At 38.0% G+C, this 25,886-nt stretch overlaps 1 protein-coding gene across 1 annotated transcript in view; it reads left to right on the forward strand.

The window, feature by feature from the left end:
* Positions 1-24,993, forward strand: part of MNDA (myeloid cell nuclear differentiation antigen) — a 41,476-nt gene extending 16,483 nt beyond the window's left edge. Inside the window, exons 2-9 of the mRNA XM_065925719.1 lie at positions 202-486; positions 1,396-1,529; positions 3,917-4,078; positions 5,553-5,720; positions 9,924-10,118; positions 15,937-16,353; positions 17,842-18,033; positions 24,666-24,993. Coding sequence (XP_065781791.1) covers positions 222-486; positions 1,396-1,529; positions 3,917-4,078; positions 5,553-5,720; positions 9,924-10,118; positions 15,937-16,353; positions 17,842-18,033; positions 24,666-24,704 — 1,572 coding nt within the window. The 5' untranslated portion in view covers positions 202-221 and the 3' untranslated portion in view covers positions 24,705-24,993. The remainder of the gene's footprint in view (positions 1-201; positions 487-1,395; positions 1,530-3,916; positions 4,079-5,552; positions 5,721-9,923; positions 10,119-15,936; positions 16,354-17,841; positions 18,034-24,665) is intronic.
* The last annotated feature ends 893 nt before the right edge of the window (positions 24,994-25,886 follow it).

The following is a 25,886-nucleotide window of genomic DNA, read 5'->3' on the forward strand; positions in this document are numbered from 1 at the left end:
TTGCAGGAAAACAAGCTCAGGTCTCTCACTGATTCTGCATTATGGTGAATTATATAATTATTTCATTATATATCACAGCATAATAATAGAAACAAAGTGCACAATAGATGTAATGTGCTCAGATCTTCCTGAAACCATCCCCCCACCCCACTGTGTGGTCTATATAAAGGTGTAACACTGTATGTTATTTTTCTCTTGCAGGCACATCCCTAACTTGACAGATGGGGAATGACTACAAGAAAATTATCCTGCTAAAAGGATTTCAGCACATCAATGAAAAATGTTTTAACATGATTAAGTCTTTACTGGCTGAGGATTTAAAACTGACTAGCAAAATGCAAGATGAATACGACAGAATTAAAATTGCTGACTTGATGGAAGTGAAGTTCCCAGGGCCTGCCTGTGTTAACAAGCTAATAGAGTTGGTCAGAGATATAGATGAAATTAAAGACCTTGCCAAAACTCTTAGAAATGAGAAGTTAAAAGGTAACTGGAAGAACTCTTATTTCTCACTCTCTCTCACTGACCTCAACTTTGACCTTGAGTTGGTCAAAGTTTAGACCTCTCTTTCCCAACTTGGGACTCAGTAGCCATGACAGTGGTAGAATTTTAGATGCCAAAAATTAACAACTTAGAGGATGTGTTTCCTCCAAAGAAATCTGATGTGTTTTAAAGGGTGTATTCTGGGGGTGTGAGCAAAGAAAATAGTAGAAGTTGGTAAGAAAGTCTGAGGCTTCCACGCATTAGAAAGTTTAGACAATGATGAAACAAAATTAGAACATGTAGGTTTTTAAAATATTTAAATCAGTTAATATGCATGCTCTATTATCACATTTACTTCATCATTTTTATACTTTCTAAAAATAAATATGAAACAGTACTTAAGCAAAAAGCTACCTCTCAGAAATGTGAAGAACTCACCTCTTATAAAACCACTGGATTAGAAGACATATTTGAAAAAGTGAAATCCAGTATCACCATTTTGTCCCATCACAAGTTAGATTATATTTTCCTTCTTTGGTTTCAATAATTCAAATAGATCTTATATAGGTATTGACCCATGACTAGCATCATGAAATTTTAGTTTATTAAGAGGAAGATAAAGAATACAAGAGTTGTAAAAGGATTCGACTGAGATAGATGAGTCCAAAGGATAGAAAGAGTATGCTTGTTGTACAGGGGACAAGAAAGGAAACCACTGAGGGTGTTCGAGTCAGAACCTGTACCTATGTTGCTACTTTTGGCCACCTTTGGCCAAGTGAGGCTAATGCAGTAGAGGTAGATACAACCATACCCAGATCCACCAGCAGGAACTGAGAGGAAACAGTATTGAAGGTGCTTCATGTATCTCGACCAGTTCCTTTGGATTCACCATGTTCTCTTTTACTACATCAGTTTTAAAGAAAAGCAAGGAAAAAGGAGCAACTCCAGTGCAAAAACGCAAGCAGGATAAGTCAAGTCTTGGCCAATCCACATCCACTGCAAATGAAGCTTTGGGACCTGAATCAGTCAAGGATACACCTGTGAAGGTAGGATGGCTAAGGTCCCACAGAAGGAGTTTTTTTCCTATGGCTCTTTTTATGAACACTTAGTTCTTTATTCATTTCTCAATGTACAAATAGAAGAATCAGAGAAAAGGGGATCCAGGGGCAGAGTGAAAATGAGTTTCAGAGTCAGTAAATTACTAGGTACTGACTAACCATTATGTTTCTGAACTACTGTGCACTTTAATTTGTATAATATAATTCTGAATGATGGAAATATGGAATCATTACTCCTCTTCTAGACGTGTATTAAAACAGCAATCAGATTAAGAAAACAGTTTACCGAAGTTTGCCAAAGCCTGCCCGGATAATCACGATGGTGTGGTCACTCACCTAGAGCAAGACATCCTGGAGTGTGAAGTCAAGTGGGCTTAGGAAGCCTTACTATGAACAAAGCTAGGAGGTGATGTAATTCCAGCTGAGCTATTTCAAATCCTTAAAGATGATGCTGTTAAAGTAAGGCACTCGTTATGCCAGCAAATTTGGAAAATTCTGCAGTGGCCAAAGGACTGGAAAAGGTCAGTTTTCATTCCAGTCCCAAAGAAAGATGATGCCAAAGAATGTTCAAATTACTGTACAATTGCACTCATTTCACATGCCACCAAGATTATGCTCAAAATCCTTCAAGCTAGGCTTCTGCAGAATGTGAACCAAGAACTTCCAGATGTACAAACCAGATTTAGAAAAGGCAGAAGAACCAGATGTACAAACCAGATTTAGAAAAGGCAGAAGAACCAGAGATCAAATTGCCAAATACTGCTGGGTCATAGAAAAAGCAAGGGAATTCTAAAAAAAAAAAAAAAAGCAAGCTCGGATTGTAAAGAATCTGCCATGCAGGAGACCTGAGTTTGATTCCGGGGTTGGGACAATCCTCTGGAGAAAGGAATGGCAAACCACTTCCGTATTCTTGCCTGGAGAATCCCAAGGACAAAGGAGCCTGGTGGGCTACAGTCCATGGGACCAACAAGAGTTGGACATGACTGAGTGATTAACACTTTTAACTTTGAACTCTGCTTCATTAACTATGCTAAAGCCTTTGACTGTGTGCATACTCAGTCACTCAGTTGTGTCCGACTCTTTGTGACCCTATATATGGGCTATAGCCCACTAGGCTTCTCAGTACATGGAGTTCTCCAGGCAAGAATACTGGAGTGACTTGCCATTTCCTTCTCCAGGGGATCTTCTTGATCCAGCGATGGAAACCATGTCTTCTGCATCTCCTGCACTGGCAGGCGGATTCTTTCCACTGTGCCACCTGGGACGCCCTTGTCCCACAGCGCTTGCTGCACATGCATGTCATCCCTCTCTGTCGCTGCCAGCCCTCCCCCAACTTTGACTGTGTGAATTATAACAAACTGTGGAATATTCTTAGTGAGATGGGAATACCAGACCACATTACCTGCCTCCTGAGAAAACTGTATGCAGGAAATGAAGCGATAGTTAGAACTGGAAATGGAACAAAGGGCTGGTTCAAATTTGGGAAAGGAGAACCACAAGGCTGTGTGTTGTCACCCTGCTTATTTAACTTATATGCAAAGTACATCATGAGAAATGCTGGGCTGGATGAAGCACAAGCTGGAATCAAGATTGCCAGGAGAAACAAATAACCTCAGATATGCAGATGACATCACCCTTATGGCAGAAAGTGAAGAGGAACTAAAGAATCTCTTGATGAAGGTGAAAGAGGAGAGTGACAAAGCTGGCTTAAAACTTGACATTCAGAAAATGAAGATCATGGCATCCTGTACCACCACTTCATGGCAAATAGATGGGGAAGCAGTGGAAACAGTGACAGATTTTATTTTCTTGCTCCAAAGTCACTGTGGATGGTGACCGAAACCATGAAATTAAAAGATGCTTGCTCCTTGGAAGAAAAGCTATGACAAACCTAGATAGCATATTAAAAAGCCAAGACATCACTTTGCTGACAAAGGTCCTTATAGTCAAACCTATGGTTTTTCCAGTAGTCATGTACAGATGTCAGAGTTGGACCACAAAGATGTCTGAGTGCTGAAGAACTGATGCTTTGAAATTGTGGTGCTGAAGAAGACTTTTGAGAGTCTCTTGGACAGGAAAGAGGTCAAACTAGTCAATCTTAAGTGAAGTCAACCCTGAAAATTAATTGGAAGGACTGATGCTGAAGCTGAAGCTCCAGTACTTTGGCTACCTGCTGCAAGGAGCTGACTCTTTGGAAAAGACCCTGATGCTGGGAAAGATTGAGGGCAGGAGGAGAAGTGGGCAACAGAGAATGAGATTAACTAGAATGAGTATAACTAGAATATAGTAATAAAAAGTTGATTTTCTTAGTAGTGAAGATGTATTTCATTTCTCATTGAAAACTACTAACCAGTCAGGGAAAATCCTACTTTCAGAAAAAGAAAACCACCAAAACTAATGAATCTAAGAGGACAAAGCTAACCGAGGAGCAGAGTCAGCTTCCAGGATTGTCAGTAACGAGCACAACGTCAACCGCGCGCCTTCCCAAGACTCCTCAAATGCCTTCATCAAAGCCATCCAGCAGTTCCTCAACCAAGGTACCATTTTCCTGTTCCTAATATGTGTCCCTCCCTACATCATATTATAAGAATACTCATGACCCCGAAAAAATCTCTCAGTATTCCCTTCCTAGATACAAACTTCTTTATGCAATCAAATCACCCAAAAACTTATTAAATAAAATATTAAGGCCAATAAAATAAATGAATTAAAAAGATGTTGAGGTCTCAGTGTATTCTAAATCCTTGTACTTTTGGAAATTTTTACATTTATGAATAATTGCTGACCTTATATATGTGATGGTCTTATGGAGGTGGCCAGACAATTAGACAGGAATATAAGGGTATGTTTATCCCCTACATTTCGGTTTCCTTTCACCCCTTTTCTCTTAACCGCACCTCTAGATTAGTTCTTAGCATTCTATTCTCCTTCCCATGTCAGGTATTTGCACACAGGCTAATTCCTTGATTTGCATTCATGATTCATGTTGCTTTAATGGCTAAATTAATTCAACCATCAGGTACCAGCCTGAATTCCTTCCTCAGCATGTCCTCACCGAGACAACCCCTCCCCAAAACTTATAGATAGTCTCATTTTTTATTGCCTTTATAGAACCCTTTACTATTCCTTTATAGTATATATCAAGACTGTAATAAATTTGTTTTTCTTCCCTTCTAGACAATGATCTTGGAGTATAGGTACTTTATCAAAAAGGAATACAAGACAGGAGTGGGAAAGTGAGTCCACAGCTATAGGCATCAACCTCTATCCCAGCCTGATTTTTATTTTGCCCTGGGTTACATGAAACCTGGGACTATGGAGCATGTGTCTGAGATGAATGGGCAGGGAAAGATTCCCCCAAGTTAAGTGTCAGTGGTTGGCAAGGGCAAGATTTAAACCACACAGTTTCTTTCCCAAGACTCAAGCTGCACTCTAACTCAGGCTATATCCTCATCACCACCCCTACACATTCCACTTGAGGACAGAACCCCTAGATAAGGGGACTTTAAATTTGTGGCTTTGTTGTAGTTGTTGTCATTGTTCTTATTAGTTACAAGAGTCCATATTTCTCCCAGTAATCTTTCTCAGAAGATTGGTAGGTTTGTAGAAGCATAGAATAGATATTAGAAACCCACTTGTGTCTTTTCTTGATGAGAAAGTCATAGTTAAGAGACATCCTTAAGTGCAGCCAACTTTGGGCTTAGATTTGCTTCTCTTATAGCTGGGGAAGGTTATCTACTTGCTTTGGCCAGTTTGTATCAGATGTAGGACTCAGATTCCATCCCCAAACCAATGAAATTTTGTCTGAGCTTTTAGTATTTGGAGAGTAAAATTTGTAATCCTAGTTGAGATAGGTAAAAGATAAGTAATACAGGTATCTGAATATGTGCTATTAGTTCAGAAAAAATTTAAAAGTTCAGATTCAACATTTAAAAAGAGAAAAGATGCTGTATTCTGTGTGATTTTGAAAATCATTTTTAAGAACTAAGAAAAAAATCTATTTTCCTCCAGAAAAAAAGTGACACAGCCACCAAACCTAACGACGTAAAAGGAAAGATGATATCTCATAACCAGAGTCAGCTTCCAGGAACTTCAGCAACCAGCTTGTACCCAACTGTGAGCAGTAAGCAGATCACTCCAATGTTTCCACCGACACCATTCCGCAATTTCTCAAGCAAGGTACCAGCGTTTTGATTCCATTCCTTATACTTCTTACAACATAAGTACAAGAATTATCATCTTTGAATTTCCCATTTATTCCTATTATCCCATTTATTATTTACTATAATCACTCCTTCATTTATCAGTGTTTAGTCTGTGATTCCATTCTATTCTAACTCCTTGTTAATTTGGCTATTTTCCAAAGCATAAGTTCATGAAACCTCCAATTTTGAGAGGTTACTCTTGTATTGAATAGAAAGAGGAGGGAAAGTGACCAAACAGGTCAAAATGAGTGTGTCTTTACTTCATACATTCCACTTTCCTTTGGCCCTCTTCCCATTTGCTCACTGACCACATGACAGGGTTTATTTTCAAAGTCCGGTGCTCCTTCTCAGGTCAGACGTTTTGACATAGACACATTCCATGTTTGAAATCACTTGTCTTGAGTTGAAAACTTTAATCTCTTCCTAGGGCAAGTCCTCACTGATACCTGCCCACTCTCAGAATATATTAGGTATTCCTCTTGTTTGCTTTCAAAGGTCAGTTTACTTTCCCTTTTTAAGCATTTATTGCAGCTATAATCGGAGAAGGAAATGGCAACCCACTCCAGTGTTCTTGCCTAGAGAATCCTGTGGACAGAGGAGCCTGGTGGGCTGCAGTCCATAGGGTTGCAGAGTCGGACACGACTGAAGCCACTTAGCATGCATGCACACATTGGAGAAGGGAATGGCAACCCACTCCAGTGTGCTTGTCTGGAGAATCCCAGGAACAGAGGAGCCTGGTGGGCTGCCGTCTATGGGGTTGCACAGAGTCGGACATGACTGAAGCAACTTAGCAGCAGCAGCAGCAGCAGCAACTATAATAAATGTACATTTTTCTTTGTTATTAAACTATAATATAAATTATAAGGTGCCTGTCAACTGAAAAAATGCACAACCTAAAAGTTAAGAGTTATGTTTTATTCAGCAGACAAATATGAGAACTTACGATGGGGACACATATTCTCAGATAGCTCTGAGAGAGCTGCTCTGAAGAAGTAAGATGGGGAGGCAAGTTATACAGGAATCTTGGAACAAAGAGCAGGCAGTCAGAACTTCAAAATGTTAGTGTCTGTAAAGAGAACCTGATATCTCAAGTTAAGAAATTTAACACATTTTTATATACAGAAAGATGCAAGGGTCTGAGCTCACTGAAATAATCCCTTTGCTATAAAGTTCAGCTATCTTGGGCGAGTATCTTGTGCTTCATCACCCTGAGTCTCCTGAGGGTGTGCCATCAGGATTGGCTGTAGCATTTGACTGCTTGATGGAGGGCATTCTGCTTCTATCTTGAGTTCCCTCAGGACTTGCAGTTTGGGCAGCTGTAATGTGATGGCTTGATGGGCACAACATCCTCAGTTTACTGATAGAGCAGGCAGCATTTTTTCATTCATTGTGCCCTAGGCCCAGGATCAGACCAGATCAGGATGGAAAAGTGAGCACACACACATGTGCATCAACTCCTATCCTCACCTGCCTTTATTCTGTCCTGATATGACCCTTGTGGTTACCATCACACTGGGGTACAACACCTATCCCTGCAGCAAATAAGCAAATGACAGGAGGAATAGGCCAAAGCAGCATTTAAATCACGAAAATAGTTTGTCACCCAAGTTCCAAGCTGCCCAGGCTGAAGCCCTCTCTACGAATCCAAGCATACCAGTTGAAGACATTTCTTTTGACAAAATTGTTCAAGTTTTAACGTGTTATTGTTTTTATTACTGTTAACTCTGATAATAAGTAATGCCTTATGTAGTCTTTGTTTTATTTATGGGATAGAGCTAGTAATCTGTGCCTGTTTGCCTCTAGGTCCAGATGGCCTTGGTCTAGTCGTTGAAGCCTCAGACCCACTGTTAGTCTGCTATGACAATGACATACATTTACACCACAAGTCAACTCTACTTTTCTATGCATACAGGCTTAGAATTGACACTCTCTAAGGTCGCATCTGCCTAAACTCGTGAAATAGTCATTTCTACTTTCATATGAATCATTCTCCTGCCCCCCAAATTCCTGGGAGCATAGGAATCCCAGAGAGGCCTGTCTATCCCCTTGGCCTCATACACCTAGACACACCTTGCAGACAGTTCTCCTTTGGGGCCCAGCCACTTCAGTAGGAAACATGGAACAAAAGGATCTGGCCATTCTGCTGGGAAAGAGCAGGAAAGCCTTGCTCCTTCATCATAGGGTCTCCCAACTATTTTTTCTGTGATATAGGCTGTGTTTGGGATTCAGAGACAGAAGCAGACCAATATTTTCTTTGATTCTTACTGCTGTGTCTCCCTGAAAGCAAATACCACATATTGGCATGATTTAAGAACCAGGTAGAGTTGTGAAGGAAATAAGCCAAGGGAAAAAAAATAATTATTATCTTTAAGTACTATCCACACAAATAGTGTATTTTAGGGATCTAAATCCTGCTTTTATGATGGAAGTTTTTGTTTTAACTGATTGTGAAAACCAATCACGATGCTCTTGTCAATGTGATTAAATTAGTAGTAGAGGTGAATAGAAAAGTTTCTTTAATAAAGTGCTTCTGATACCACTTCTATCTGGGGTTTCCATCAAGAAGCCCACGATTAAGCATGAAACATCTGTGGATCAGAGCAGAAATAGAAACCCCTATGTCTACTGTAAAATAATAATGCAATGATATTTCTATGTATGAGCACTTAATGGTGCTAGACTTTTAAGATGTGGGTTCTTTGTGTACACTATCTTATTTATTCTTTATAACACCACATGAGGATGCTATTGTTAATCCCACTTGACATATGAAAATACTGAAGTTCCTAGAGGTTAAAAAGCTTCTCCTAAGCCATGCAGAAAATAAACATTAGAGCCAGGATTCAAATCTAGCCTAATTGAATTCTAAAACATGAGCATTTAATGGCATATATTGCTCCTACAGTCAGAGGATAGACTGCTACAATATCTGAAATTTACCTCTAAAAATTTATATCAGATAATGTTATGTCTCAGATTTGTTTGCATATCCTAGGCTCTCAAGCCTTCTAATGAGAAATGAGGTGACAAGCGAGGTGAGAGAGTATCCTAATCAAGAAGCTACATGTCAGAGACATTCATTTTAATCAGGTTTCTCATCTAAAGTTTTATCAACAACTGATACTTTATGAATTGGTTAAATGAATGCTCGAAGTGGTAAGAACTGTGGCAATTCTATACTGTGCGTGTTATGCTGTTTCAGTTGTGTCTGATGCTTTGTGACCCTATGGACTATGGCCTGCCAGGTCCTCTGTCCATGGGATTCTCCAGGCAAGAATACTGGAGTGGGCTGCTATGCCCTCCTCCAGGGGATCTTTCTGACCCAGGGATAGAACCTGCGTCTCCTGCACCTCCTGCATTTCAGGCAGATTCTTTACTGCTGAGGCACTGGTGAAGCCCTCTATACTGTAGAATGTTAGAAATAGTCTTTCATGGGTAAAACCAGAGATAGTCAAGATAAATTATTTCATAAACACTTCCTTCCCTGGCTTAAACAATTGTAAAAATTCAAGTACTAAAATTGTATATGTATGGGTCTGTACCCTGGGTGAAATTGCAAATGGATTTGTGCATTGTTCATAGCGATGAAAGATTTGGTGGCCTGATAGAGACTATGCTGACAACAGAATCCCGCCTAAGCGTTTATGACTTTGAGGGAATATCTCTGGTATGTTGACAAACAAAGCATTTAAGTGAATGGAGACCTGGGTTTCCTAGATTTGAAGAGTAGAGGATAGAAACCATTTTGCTTATTTGGTAAATACATGAGGTAATGAAAGACAAAATGAGTAAAAATGTTCATGAATGCAGTCTATGCTGTTCTGAGACCATTATAACCTGATAGAATTTTCCACTATTATATTACTCCAAGTGTTGTCTTAGTGAAGTTGCAGCAGAGGTAGAGCCAGAATTCCAGAACAGACCAATGACATTGCAATTACCTGCATTTTAACATCTGCAGAGAGAAGTTTGCAATCCTAGTGGGGCTCCAAGCTAGGGAGGTATTGGGAGTGTCAGAAGATGTGCTCTTATTCCAGAGAAATTTGTTATTCCAGAGAAAATTGGTAGAGTGTGGATACTGTGCTGTGTCTGTGAGAGAGAAAGACAGACAGATACAGAGACAGATAGAGGGTAAGAGAGAAATGTTATTCATATGATATTGAAAATCATTAACCAGAAAGAAGAAACTGCACGTCTTTCAGTTGGAAAAATAGAAGACATAACCACTAGAACTGCTGACCCCAGGATGAAACAATCCCCGGAGCAGAGTCAGCTTCCGGAAATTCCAACATGCAGCAAAATCCCAATTGAGAATTACTTCCAGACTCCTCAGAAGCTGCCACCAACCACATCCAGCAGTTCCTCAACTAAGGTACCAGATTCTCATTTTCAGTATTTCCCTCTTCCTACAATATAATGACAGGGACCAGTAGAACCATAAAGGAACTTCTCGCTAATCTCTTACAGCATCCAATTCTTTATTAATTAGGTCACACATGTTGTTACTGAGTGTGTACTTTGAGATCCTACTGGCATTCAAATTCTGACTCTCACTATGCTGTCCTTTGCTTTAGGATAATCTATGGCCTAGTGTGCACCTAAATAATTCCTCTTCAGTAGTAGGTATAATTAGTAATTTGTTTAATTTTATTTTTGTGTTTTCTTCAATATTATGAAAGAAAGAAAGTTTCCTTATAGTTTTCTCACTATGAAAGAGAGAAGTTAGGGTGCAATAGGGTAGAGAAATATAGAAACACAGTGCTATCATATTTTTCTTTTTTCTTTTGGAAATAATATCATCCATATTAGGATGCAGAAATTTAGGAAATGCAGATACATGGACAAAGATAATTAGTGTTAACTGTCTGAAATCTCCCCTCTATCAAACACTCTCTTTTGGTAAATAGACTTTCTGATTGTACCCTTTGCTATGTATATACAAAGAATATCAATTTGTTTCAGGTTGATCACATTACACATATTTTTCTATAATTCAGTCTTTTTCTTTCATCTTGAAGCGCTATTTAAGAAATGTAGATTTAAATTATTATTTTAACATAAAAGAATAATTGCATGATTATTTTATAAATTAAACAATAATTCTTTGCTATTTGACCTTAGGCTATTTCAGTATTCCACATACATACAATGAACATAATAAGAACCTATGTCCATCAGGTCTACTTTCATGACCCTGTGTATAGAACATAACTTTTTTCTTAAGTCCTGTGTACTTCTTCTCAAGATGCTGCTCACATTACTAGTAAGAAATTTGTTGTTACTGGTTAACTTGTCCTGGGAATGAGCATTTGGATATGGGAGAATTGGCCACAATGATGAAAATGTTGTCAGAGTTGAGCCCCGTGACCCACAGGTCATAGCTTGTACGCTTGTATAGATCAGACCACAAGGAGCACAGCTGGTGTGTGGAGGCGGCTGTCCTGTCTCCATGAACTGGTCCCTAGGGCTCTCATAGCCTGCCTTTGCCTTCATACTTCCTCTTACAGATCAGTGGCCTCCCTTCCAATTCAAACTGCTCTTCTAAAACTCAGAAATGGCGCAACCCACTGGGTAGATAGGAGGTCATAGAAAAGCTTCTTGGCACCTGACTTCCTTTTGGGCATTCTTCTCCTCAGGGTCCTGCCATTATTCTATCAGGAGTCTGTAGAGGAGGAAAAATAATTTCCCCTCCGCCCTTCTCAGCTCTTAGCTGAGATCCCTTTTTTAAAACAAAGATTGTTGTTGTTCAGGTGCCCAGTCGTGTCTGACTCTTTGTGACCGCATGGATTGCAACACGTCAGGCCTCCCTGTCCCTCGCCAGCTCCTGGAGTTTGCCCGGGTTTTTGTCCATTGCATCAGTGTTGCCATCCAGCCATCCGCCCATCTCATCCTCTGATGTCCTAGAAGAGGGTAGCTTCCTGCTGCCCTCAATCTTTCCCAGCATCAGGTGCTTTTCCAATGAGTTGGCTATTCACATCAGGTGACCAAAATACTGGAGATTCAGCTTCAGCATCAGTCCTTCCAATGAGTATTCAGGGTAGATTTCCTTTAAGATTGACTGGTTTGACCTCCTTGCTGTCCAAGGGACTCTCAAGAGTCTTCTCCAGCACCAGAGTTCAAAGGCATCAATTCTTTGGCACTCTGCCTTCTTTACAATCCAGCTCTCACAACCATATGTGACCATTGGGAAGACCATAATCTTGAGTGTATGGAACTTTGTCAGCAGAGTGATGTCTCTGCTTTTCAACACACTGTCTAGGTTTGTCACTGCTTTCTGCCAAGATGCAATCATCTTCTGATTTCATGGGTGCAGTCACCAACTGTAGTGATTTTAGAGCCCAATAAGAGGAAATCTGTCACTGCTTCCACCTTTCCCCCTTCTATTTGCTATGAAGTAATGGGGCCAGATGCCATGATCTTAGTTTTTTTTTCGTTTTTTTTTTTTTAATATTTAGTTTTAAGCTGGCTTTTCCAATCTCCTCTTTCATATGCATCAAGAGGTTCTTTAGTTCCTCTTCACTTTCTGCCATTGGAGTGGTATCTTTGTTAAAACCGAGATTAACAAGAAAAAAAAAAAAAAAAGCAGAAGTTTACAAACAGGTGTACCTCATCTATACATAGAAGATACCCAGGAAAAATAAGTAACTCCCTGAGGAGGCCTAAGCCACCAATTTAAAATACCATCTTTAGTGAAAGACAAAAGAAAGAAAAGTGTGGGAGGTCAGTTATAGGAAAGTTACCAGGAAAATTAGGGTAAACAAGGGTAATGCTTGTTATGCAGGTTTAAGTCAGTTTCTCCTCTAGTGATAATATTCTCTCAAGGTTTAGAGTCCTCCTTCTCTTCCTGATACACAGAGATAGACACACTTAGAAATGGAGATTTAATTTATAAATACAAATTTCCCTTACAAAAAGGCATCTTCATTTCTGGTTTTAGAGCTTCCTCTATGTATGCTGTTTTGTAAAAATAATCAGTTTAAAATAATCTTGTACCAAGGAAACATATTTTGGGGTGGCTGATTTTGTTACTCTTCAAGATGTCCTTTATCCAGGACATTTCCACATTCAGAAAATTCATGAGATTCTTCCAATGACTGTTTTATTAATACTTTTCCAACATAACTGCTTTCCTGAAGAAGGACTGTCTAATTTTGGTCTTTAAATTGTCACATCTACTGGGGTGTATAGGAGGCAGTGTTCAAAATCATCCCAAAGAAAAAGAAATGCAAGAAAGCAAAGTGATTGTCTGAGGAGGCTTTACAAATAGCTGAGGAAAGAAGAGAAGTGAAGGGCAAGGGAGAAAGGGAAAGATATACCCAACTGATTGGAGAGTTCTGGAGAATAGCAAGGAGAGATAAGAGGTCCTTTTAAAATGAACAATGCAAAGAAATAGTGGAAAACAATGGAATGGGAGAGACTAGAGATCTCTTCAAGAAAATTCAAGATATCAAGGAAATATTTCATGCAAAAATGGGCACAATAAAGGACACGAATGATAAGGACTTAAGAGAAGCAGAAGAGATTAAGAAGAGGTAGTAAGAATACACAGAAGAACTACACAAGAAAGATCTTAATGACCCAGAAAACCATGATGGTGTGGTCACTCACCTAGAGCTAGATATCCTGAAGTAAGAAGTCAACTGGGCCTTAGGAAGCATACTACAAACAAAGCTAGTGGAGGTGACAGAATTCCAACTAAGCTATTTAAAATCCTGAAGGCTGATGCTGTTCAAGTGCTGCACTCATTATGTTAGCAAATTTGGAAAACATAGCAGTGGACACAGAACTGGAAAAGTTCAGTTTTCATCCCAATTCCAAAGAAGGGCAATGCCAAAGAATGTTCAAACTACCATACATGTTAGCACAATTATGCTCCAAATCCTTCAAGATAGGTTTCAACTGTACATGGCCTGAGAAATTCTAGATGTAGAAGCTGAGTTTCAAAGAGGCAGAGGAACCAGAGATCAAATTGTCAACATTCTTTGTATCATGGAAAAAGCAAGGGAATTCCAAAAAAAAGATCTACTTCTGGTTCGTTGACCATGCTGAAGACTTTGTGGATCACAAAAAACTGTGGAGAATACTAGAGAGATGGGAATACCATACCTCCTTACCTGTCTCCTGAGAAACCTGTATGTGGGCCAAGAAGCAACAGTTTTTATAGAACTGGACATGAAACAACTAATGGGTTCAAAATTGGGAAAAGAGCATAACAAGACTGCATTCTGCCACCCTGCTTATTACCTTCTGGGCAGAGTGCATCACGCTAAATGCCAGGCTGGACGAAGCACAAGCTGGAATTAAGACTGCCAGGAGCAATATCAACAACCTCAGATGGGCAGATGATACCACTCTAATGGCAGAAGTTGAAGAGGAAAGATCCTCTTGATGAGGGTGAAAGAGGAGAGTGAAAAATCTGGCTTAAAACTCAACATTCAAAAAACTAAGATCATGGCATCCAATCCCATCACTTCATGGGAAATAGAAGGGGGAAAAAATAGAAGCAGTGACAGATTTTATTTTCTTGGGCTCTAAAATCACCGTGGATGGTGACTGCAACCATGAAATACACTTGTTCCTTGGAAGGAAAGCTATGAGAAACCCAGACACTGTATTAAAAAGCAGAGACATCACTTTGCTGCCAAAGATCAAAGCTATAATTTTTCCAGTAGTCGTGTATGGATATGAGAGTTGGATCATAAAGCAGGCTGAGTGCCAAAGAATTGATGCTTTTGAATTGTAGTGCTAGAGATCTTCAGAGTCCCTTGGACAGGAAGAAGATCAGACCAGTCAATCCTAAAGAAAATCAACCCTGAATATTCACTGGAAGGACTGTTGCTGTAGCAGAAGCTCCAATATTTTGACCACTTGGTGTGAAGAGCTGACCCATTGGAAAAGACTCTGATGCTGGGAAAGATTGAAGGCAAAGGATAAGGTGGTGGCTGAGGATGAGATGGATAGATAATGTCACCAACTCAATGGACATGAATTTGAGCAAATCCAGGAGGCAGTGAAGGACAGAGGAGTCTGGCATGCTGCAGTTCATTGGGTTGCAAAGAGTTGAACATGACTTAGTGACTGAACACCAACAGGGATGACATCAGTGGATTCTAACTGGAGCCATTCTCTACTCTCAGTGCTACTGATGCAGAAAACTCAACTCTGTACACCTGTCTGAACCAAATCTCAGAGACAGAGTTTTGGGTGACGTAGAAAAAGATAGCTTTATTGCTTTGCCAGGCAAAGGGGACACAGTGGGCTAATGCCCTCAAACCCATATATCTCAACTTGAGGAAGATGGTGACAAGTTTTATAGTAAAAGAAGGCAAGATAAGCTCATGGACATTCTTCTAATGGGTTGGTGATGAGCTAAGTAGGAGTCAGCACCAAAACCTTCAAGTCCAGCTGGTCTGGGATCTATGTGCTTGTAGGCAGCATATCATTGTTAATCATTAACTAACTTCTCCCATTTTGAGGAGGATTCAGTATCTGCAAAATAGATTAAAGATATTTTTGTTTGTATCCTCTGATGGGGAAACAGTACCTTGCCCCAAGGCTACTCTTGACTCTTTCTTCTTGGTCTCCCATTTACTTCCTTCCTCAATTAACAGTTGCTTGAACTCAGGGAAGGTCATGGAGGTTGAATAAAGGCTGCTTCCTTATAGTCAAAGAAATGGGGGACACAAAAGCCTTGTGCCCAGGAGCCCCTCAAGGCCTGCACAGTATCACTATTTCATCATGATTTGTATCTTAACTTGTGCACTAACATAAGTTAATGGGATAACTTAAGATGATTTTTTTCATTCTCATCTCTACTAGGAATCACCATACAGCAGCATTGGTACTGTCTGCTGCCCCTGTACTCTGCATAGCTCTGCTTGGGAAAAGAGTACTTTTTCCTTTAAGCTAGCACTTTTTAAAGGAAAATATTCTTCCTACCACACTCATAAAGCAATGGGGAAAAAAAAAACAAAACAGAGAAATCACCGATGAAGTGTTCTCCATTATTCCATTAGTTTATTTATACCATGTCAGTGACCTTTGTCTAGTTTCTTTTCTTTTCCTCAAACTCTACCCAATTATGTTCTTTATTGAGGTTCAACATTAAGCCATAGATGGTTTTCATTAGGGAATGAAGCTGCATTCCTTTTCTTAATTGTGCCTGTTTTTTGGTGTGTACTTCTAAGTAGAAACCAAGATTGAAGTCTGTACCTAAAGAAGCTTCCAGAGAGGAGGGCTTCCAGAGGGGCCCCAAAGAAGTGATGGTGCTGAAGGCAACGGAACCATTTACATATGATGTCACAGGAAGCAAGGAGATGTTCCATGCCACAGTGGCTACTGAGAGTCAGTTCTTCCAAGTGAAGGTTTACAATGTTTCCCTGAAGGAGAAGTTTATCCCCAATAAAGTCATTTCCATATCAGATTATACTGGCCGCAATGGGTTCCTGGAAGTGTTCAATGTCTTCTCTGTGTCTGATGTTAAACCTGAACGAAAGATGGAGATCTCTAAAAGCCTTATTCAAAAGGCAAAGGCAACTCCTAAAATCAGTCATCTTCATCTGCAAGACCCAGGAACATTTGTGAATGGGGTTTTTCTGGTGCGTAAGGTAAGTCCACATCATTGTTTTGCAAAATTTCTATTGCAATCCCAGAATTCAAAAGTCTTAACTGTCAAATGAATATAGTTAACTTCTTAAATACAGGAACTCAAAGCCCTTCTGACCAGGGGTAGTTGGGTGCAGTCTTTCACTTCAGAATATAGGGCTGATAATTTCTTAACTCTTCTTAATTCTTCTTGCCATTACAACACACAAGTTTTTAAGAAAGTGTTTCACCAGAAATCATAGTATTTTATGAGCTGTACTGATCTATTCACAGCCACCCTGTGCAGAATTTATATTTATACTTATCTACTAACATATTATTAACATGATATCATAGAGAGAGCACTTCTTATAATTGTGGTTTTTTTTTTTTTTTTTTTTTTTGAGTTCTACCTCACCTATTTCAGTGACAGTCTAGGTTAATTTGTGAAAAAAGAATTATTCTTTCAAGCTTGGATTTCAACTGTGACAAACAAGATGAGAAATCAATACACTGCTTTGCCCTAGAATCTGCTGTCATCAACAATTAGCTAAGATTCTGATCATCTGAACTGTAGTGTTCTCACATCTTCACATTCTTTCATAAAAAAATTGTTGAGCCAAAAACTTTAGCATTAATTAAGATGAGAGATATGGATATTGAAAAAATGTGAGAAACCAAGTCACTTCATTTTTAAATTTATTAATATGGACAGTAAAAGGTAGAATTTAGGTGAATTCTTAGAATCAGAGTAGGTATTTCAGTCCCAACACTTCATAGAAATACTAAACTTAGCTGACCTAACTTTTATGTAACTTTTATGTAACATGTATGTTACCTAACTTTTATGTAATATGTTTCATATTCCATTATATATGTCTTCAGGGGTGGCTGTTTACTTATCCCCTGTTTTTATTGCACTCTGTTATAGAGACTGTGCATACAGGAGCATTAGCAGAATTGATGAGTAACGTAAGTGACATAGAAACTAGAACAATGGAATGAGATGATCTATAGTTAAGATTTGGGCAGATTAGGGAAGAATGAATAAATACAGAAGATAAAGGAAAGAATTACATATTGAAATAAAAATCAACTGAAGGAGGATTTGTAGCAATTTTTTTAGATTCATCATAAGGCTGGAATAGCCTTTCTTTTCTGTTCTTAGGGAAATCCAAAAAAGCCTATCTAATGCTTATCAGACCATACCACATCTAAGTTCCTTAAGAAATCTCAGCTATTCTTAGATGGAAGCAGGAAAAATTAGGAAAGTAATCCCTTTTTCTAGAACGACCCAGCACACAAACACCTAAAGGAAGAAAAGATAGAGAATTTAAATGGGAGGATAAACTGAACAAGATATCTTATGCTGTTTGATACCTGCAATACTAGACCTCCAGCTCGTATTAAATGTTCTGAGAGAAAAGTGTCCACTAACACCCTCCATTTTTCAAAGTTGTGGTAATTCCTGATCCAGTTCTCAAAACATGAATGCTAATTTTCTTTTGCAGAAATGGGTATGTAAAGAATTCATATATTATGTAATACAAGATGATACAGGAGTGATGGAAGTCGTGGTTTATGGACAGCGGCTGACCAGTATCAACTGTGAAGAAGGTGATAGACTCACACTGGTGTGCTTTGAATTGGCAAACATTGGGAATAAGAGGCAGCTGAGATCTGTAATTCATAGTTTCATCAAGGTGAGATCTTCTGGTGGGTCATCATTGTTCCAAAGTGGAAGTCTTTAAGAAAATGATACCGCTGCTATTACACAGAGTCCAGCCAGTGGAATAGCTAATCCTTGTCATTAGCGGGTGTAAAGTTCCTTTTCATCATTCTTTTTTTAAGGATATTTTAAAATTTATTTTTTTGTACTGAAATATAATTTAAAGTGTAGGTTAGTTTAAACTGTACAGCAAAGGGATTCAGTTACACACACACACATATATTTATATATTGTATTCACACACACATGCATATATATATATATTTATTTTAGATTCTTTTCCATTATAGGTTATTATAAGAAATCAAGTACAATTCTCTGAGCTGTACAGTAGGTCCTTGTTGTTTACCTATTTTATATACTGTAATGTGTATATGTTAATCCCAAACTCCTAATTTATTTCCCCTCCCCCCACCACTATCCCCTTTGGTAACCATAAATTTTTTTCTGTGTCTGTCAGTCTTTTCCTGTTTGGTAAGTTCATTTGTATCTTTCTTTCTTTCTTTTTTTTTAGAATCCACATGTAAGTAATATCATATATTTGTCCTTCTTTGTCTTACTTACTTCACTCAGTATGACAACCACTAGGTTCATCCATGTTACTGCAAATGGCATTATTTTATCCTTTTTATGGCTGAGTAGCATTCCATTGTTACCCCCCATCTTCTTTATTCATTCACCTGTCAATGGGCATATAGGTTGCTTTCAGGTCTTGGCTATTATAAATAGTGTTGCTATGAACATTGGGCTGCATGTATCTCTTCAAATTAGTTTTCTCCATATATTTGCCCAGGAGTGTGATTGTACAATGATATGATATTTCTAGTTTGTTAAGGAACCTCCATACTGTTCTCCAGAGTGGATGCACCAATTTATGTTCACACCAACAGTGTAAGAGGATTTCTTTTTCTCCACATCCTCTCCAGCATTTGTTACTTGCAGACTTTTTAGTGATTGCCATTCTGACTGGTGTGAGGTGATAGTCATTGTATTTTTGATTTTCATTTCTCTAATGATAAGCAATATTGAGCATCTTTTAATGAGTATATTCTCCATCTATATGTCTTTACAGAAATGCCTATTTAGGTCCTCTGCCCATGTCTTGATTGGGTTTGTTTTTTGATATTAAGCTGTATGAGCTGTTTGTATATTTTGTAAATTAATCCCTGTTGTTAGCATCCATTGCAAACACTTTCTCCCATTCTATGGGTTGTCTTTTTGTTTTATTTATGGTTTCCTTTGCTATGCAAAATCTTTTAAGTTTAATTAGGTCCCATTTGGTTATTTTTGTTTTTATTTCCATTACTCTAGGGCACTGATCCAAAAAATATTGCTTCAACTTACTTCAAAGATTATTCTGCCTATATTTCTGATAGGAGTTTTAGTGTATCCAGACTTATATTTAAGTCCTTAATCCATCCTGAGTTTAATTTTTAATGGTGTTAGAGAATGTTCTGGTTTGATTCTTTTAGACATACCTATCAAGTTTTCCCATCACCACTTATTGAAGAGACTGTCTTTTCTCCATTGTATATTTTTGCCTCCGTTGTCATCAATTAATTGGCCATAAGTGTGTAGGCTGCTTTCTGGGCTTTCTAGCTTGTGCCATTGGTTATATATATATATATATATATATATATATAGGTTATACATATATATATATATGTATATTATATATATATATATATATATGGTGGCAGTACCATACTATTCTAATGACTATAGCTTTGTAGTATTGTCTGCAGTCAGGGAGCATGATTTGTCCAGCTCCATTTTTATTTCTCAAGATCATTTTGGCTATTTGTGATCTTTTGTGGTTTTATGCAAATTATAAACTTTTTGGAGTTCTGTGAAAAATGCTACTGGTAATTTGATAGGGATTGCATTAAATCTGTACGTTGCCTTAGGTAGTATAGTTATTTGAACAATATTGATTCTTCTAATCCAAGAACATGGTATATCTTTCCATCTGTTTGTGTCATCTTCAGTTTCTTTAATTAACATCTAATGGTTTTCATTTAAGGATATTTTTAATCATATTAAAGAGAGAAACTTCAGAAAGTCTATCAAAAGCTATATCTAAGCTAAATATTGTAAAGTTGTTTGAATTTTCAGATCAGATGGGTTAATTATTAAATTTTGACTTTTTAAGTTTATTTCAAATACTGGCTCTATGATTTGCTAGTTGACTAGTGACTTAAATACTAAAAATTTCTGATTCATCATCTATAAAATGGAGGAAATATCTTTTATCCCAGAGCATTTCAGATCTATTAATAAATGATCAAGGATGTCTCTGAGCCTTTCAGAATACAAAGTTACCTGCCTTTGGTGAAATACACATGCTGGCCAACAACAGAGGTGATTGGTCCTACAGGACAAATTCCATGGTTTTTTCAAACTCACACATTCATATGGAATGGATTTTTTGAATATGGACAAAGGCTAGTATGAGCATACTTTGCTTTATTATACTTCACTTTCTTGTGTTTCATAGATATTTGCTTTTTTTTTTTGTTTGCTTGTTTATTGTACAAATAAAGGATTTGTAGCAATCCTGTGTAGAGCAGCTCTCCTGGAGTCATTTTTCCAAAATATTTTTCACTTTGAGTGTCTGTGTCATGTTTGGCAATTCTCCTAATATTTCAAGCTTTTTCTTGAGTTCATCATTTTGATCTGGGGTTAGTGATCTTTGATGTTACTATTGAAATCATTTTGGAGTGCCATGAACTGCATGCTTGTATAAGATGGGGAATTTCTTTGATAAATGTTATGTGTGTTCTGAATGCTCCCTTGATGGATTCCCCCATCTCTCTCTCTCTCCTTGGTCTCCCAATTCCCTGAGACAAAACAATATTGAAATTAGGTCATTTAATAACGCTAAGGAAGCTGCTAGGTGTTCAAGTGAAAGGAAGTGTTATACATCTCTCACATTAAATAAAAAACTAGAAATGATTAAGCTTAGTGAGAAAAGAAAAAAAAGCTGTCAAAAGTTAGGCCTTTTGTAACAGACAAGTTGTGAATGCAAAAATTTTTTAAAGAAATTAAAAATGTTATGCCAGTGAACCTATGAATGATAAGACAACAAAACCGCCTTATTGTTGACATGGAAAATTTTTGTGGTCTGGATAGAAATCATTCTCAGGGAAAAGCCCTAACACTTAAATATTGTGAAGGCTGAGAGATGTAAGAAATCTGCAGAATGAAAGTTTGAAGCTAGCAGAAGCTGATTCGTTAGGTTTAAGGAAAGAAGCTATCTCTAACGTAAATGTACAAGGTGAAGCAGCAAGTGTTGCTGATATAGAAGCTGTGGAAAGTTATCCAGAAGGCCTAGCAGAGATGATTGATAATGATTGCTACACTCAACAACAAATTTCCAGTGAAGATGAAGCAGTCTTATATTGTAAGAAGATATCATCTAGAACTTTCATAGAGAAAAGAAGTTAGTGCTGGCTTAAAAGCTTCAAAGGACAGCCTGACTCTACTGTTATGGGCTAGTGCAGCTGGCGACTAAGTTCTGAAAATCTTAGGGCCCTTAAGAATACTAAATCTTCTCTGCTTTTGCTCTTGTAAATTGTACAATAAAGTCTGGATGACAGCACATCTGTTTACAACATGTTTTACTGAGTATTTTAAGTCCACTGCTGAGACCTACTGTGCAAAAAAGGAAAAAAAAAGATTCCTTTTTAAAATATTACTGCTCATTGACAATGCATCTGATCACCCAAGATCTCCTATGAAGATATATGAAGAAATTAATGTTGTTATTATGCTAACATAACATCCATTCTGCAGCCCAAGGATTGTGATTTAAGAAATACATTTCACAAAGCTATAGCTGCAGTGAAAGATATGACTCTTCTGATGGATCTAGACAAAGTCAAATAAAAACTTTTGAAAAGGATTCAGCATTCTAGATGTCATAAAGAACATTCATATTTCATGGGAAGAGGTCAAAATCCCAAGATGAATAAGCATTTGAAGGAAATTAATTCCAATCCTCATGGGTGATTTTGAAAGGTTCATGACTTCACTGAAGGAAGTAATGGCAGATGTGGTAGATACAGAAAATAAACTAGAATTAGAAGTGGAGCCTGAAGATGTTACTGAATTGTTGGACTTCGATGATAACTTTAACAGATGTGGTGTTTTTCTTGTTGTTCTTGTTCAGTCTCTAAGTCATGGCCAACTCTTTGTGACCCAAAGGACTGTAGCACACCAGGCCTTTCTCTCCTTCACTATCTCCCAGAGTTTCCTCAAATTCATGTCCATTGACTTTGTGATGCTATCTAACCATCTCTGGGTGAGCAAAGAAAATAGCTTCTTGAAATGTCTACTCCTGAGGATGATGCTGTGGATATTGTTGAAACAATAAAGGATTTAGAATATTACACAAACTTAGTTGATAAAACAGTGGCAGGGTTTGAGAAGTTTGGCTATAATTTTGAAAAAAAAAAGTTATACTATGTCTATTGTTGGCGAGGAAAGAAAATTTCTTCTACGCTTCTAAGTTTTTTAGACTGGTCTAAGAATTAAAATGAGATAGATTAACAAGAGAAGTGCAAACAAAATTTTAATAACATGTATATATGGAGAGTATACATGTCATACTTGCTTGCTCCTTGTAAGAAAAGTTATGACAAACCTAGACAGCATATTAAAGTTGCAGTCCTTGAGTTCACAGAGAATTGGAAACAACTGAGCTACTGAACTGACTGATTCATGAAGAGACCCAGAAAAAATGAATAGCTCACCAAGATGGCTGAAACCCTCAACTTAAATACCATCTTCAGTTAATGATAAAAGAGAATGTCAGGGGTAGTTGTTTGAGATCTCCCCTGGGGAGAAAGACAATTCACATAGAGATGGAAGAATGAATGTTTTAGTAAACAAATGTTTGCTGGACATGCAGAGACGGGACAGAGAGTGGACTCTACTCTCTGGGCCCTGCAAAGTTTCCTCTACCACACTTAGCCCATATTCTTTGCAGATACCTCTTAAGAGACCTTTATTCTGGGAACAGCCTCTTTATCTAAATTCTCTAGGTAGCTAAGTTCAGTTCAGTTGTCACTCAGTCGTGTCCAGCCCTTTGTGATCCCACGGACTGCAGCATGCTAGGCCTCCCTGTCCATCACCAACTCCCAGAGTTTACTCAAACTCATGTCCATTGTGTCGGTGATGCCATCCAGCCATATCATCCTCTGCCGTCCCCTTCTCCTCCTTCCTTCAATCTTTCCCAGCATCAGGGTCTTTTCAAATGAGTCAGTTCTTCGCATCAGATGGCCAAATTATTGGAGCTTCAGCATCAGTCCTTCCAATGAATATTCAGGACTGATTTTCTTTAGGATGGACTGGTTGGATCTTCTTGCAGTCCAAGGGACTCTCAAGAGTCTTTTCCAACACCACAGTTCAAAAGCATCAATTCTTTGGTGTTCAGGTTTCTTTATAGCCCAACTATCATATCCATATATGACTACTGGAAAAACCATATCTTTGACTAGATGGACTTTTGTTGGCAAAGTAATGTCTCTGCTTTTTAATATGCTGTCTAGTTTGGTCATAACTTTTCTTACCAGGAGCAAGCATCTTTTAGGTACTAAAGAGGATGTGAAAAGAAAGATTTCCAGAGACTTCTGTTTCTTAAAAATAAACAATGTAAGTTAATCCTCATGCCTGAAAGACATCTTTTGGGGGTGATAAATTTCCTCTACACTATCAAACAGCACTGCATACTACAGAGAGATTTTCCATGAAAGGAAAACTCAATCAGTCCAACAAAATTCATCATTGTCTTATTTAAGAAATTGCCACCACTAACCCAAGCTTCAGCAAAGATCAGCTTCATCAGTTGTCAGCCATCAATATCCAGACAAGATCCCTCTACAGAAAAAAAAAAAAAAAAGATTATGACTCACTGAAGATTCAGATGATGGTTAATGTTTTTTAGTAATAAAGTATTGTTTGATTCAGTTATGTACATTGATGCTCTTACACAGTTAATAGACTGCAGTATAGTATTGTATAAACATAACTTTTATATGTATTGGGAAAGCAAACAAATTATGTGTCATTTTATTGCAATATTCTCCTTGTCACAGTGGTCTGAAACTGAACCCATAATATCTCTGAAGTATGCCTGCACTGGAGTGCAAACAGATCAAACTCGAAGGCTGGCATATCCAGGCACTCAGAAATGCACATGCTCTTTAGTTTTGCCAGTTCTTGGGCTCTCAATGAGATATCCCAACCCTTCCTTCACAGCATGGCACCAGGAATAACTTTTGTCCCTTCCTTCTACCTTTCCTCCCAGTAAGAACTTTCCCTTCAACTCTCGGCCTTGAGTATAATTGCTTCTTCCTCTCTCTTATTCTCCAAGAACTCCTGCCTGTCCACATGCATTTATGCTGGATATGAGTGCATATCTCATTTGAGGGTCCCAACAAAGAATTGGGGTGTTGGCTCAAAAGTTAGGAATTCACTAAATAAGCTAGGTGAGAGTCAGAGAAGAGACTCTTAGGTGGAAGAGGAAAAGGGATGTGACAGTGTGAATGAAGGGAGAAATGTATAATCAGGTTCATCTCATTGTTTATCTTTTTCTTCTTCAAGGTCACCAAGGTCAAGCAAAGAACAACCACACAATCCTGAGTCATATATGGAAACCTGCTCAGAGCTGTTCTTCTAAAAACCTGGATGTCATTAATATTTTTGGAATATTATTGTTTATGGAACTAAGACACAATTAAAGCAAAAATATGTGTATATATATACATATATATATACACAGAAACATATAGTGTACTATATTAGCTGTTACTTGTTAGGAATGAAAAGCTTTTCATTTTTTTATACTTTTCTGTAACACCTCAATGTCCCATTTTGCATCTATAGCTTTTATAACTTGGAAAAAAATAATAAATATTATATTTTTCTTTCATGAAGGTATGTACCCCTAGGAGTCTAATTCATTGTTTTGTTGCTTAAAAGGAAATAGTCATCTGTGGCCTGAAAATCTGATAGAGACACCTAAGCCTCAAGAAATATTTGAATTTATACTTTGTGTGTGATCTTTATAGGATATAACTCTGGTCAAGAATGAACAGGTTGAGCAAGCTGTGCTCAAAGAACCCAGGAGGACAGCAGACCAACTGAAATTCCATCTGTCCTTCAATTGCCAACCCCCATCCCAGGGTGGAGCTGCTTTAGTAAAACAATGTTATCTTTTCAGAATTGACCTCCTGGAAGGGCCATAATTGGGTAATTTGCTGACAAAATAAGGCAGCTTTTGGCTATTTGCCGGAAGTCACTAGTACATTTCGAAAGTAACTCTAGCCCCTCTGATGTGAAATAACTGGTTCCACTTATTTATTCAGGTACCAGCAGCTCAGTAGTTCTCCAGTTATACTTCATGGTCCGCACATGTGTGGATCCGATGAGAAAGTTGCTCCAGGCAAAGACTTGGATTAGGCAAACACTGAAGAATAATTAATTTACTTTACAGTACACTGGCAGAAAGTAACTAACACTGATTTTACAGTGTGTTCTTTCACATTCATTTTTTTGAGGTACAATTGATTTATAATGTTAATTTCTGCTGTACAGCACACTGATTCAGTTATACATATTAATGTATTCTTTTGTATTATTTAATAAACCACTATGGTTTATTACAGGATATTGAGTATAGTTTTATTAGAGTGTATTTGTTGATTCCACATTTGGTACTTGATATTTTGCAATTACTTTGTGTCACTTAATCTTATACCAGCTCTAGAGGGTTGATTGGATTCTTTTTTTTTTTCCCTTTAACTCTGCTAATAAGAAAAATAA

Source organism: Muntiacus reevesi, chromosome 1, assembly GCF_963930625.1.
Source record: "Muntiacus reevesi chromosome 1, mMunRee1.1, whole genome shotgun sequence".
NCBI lineage: Eukaryota > Metazoa > Chordata > Mammalia > Artiodactyla > Cervidae > Muntiacus > Muntiacus reevesi.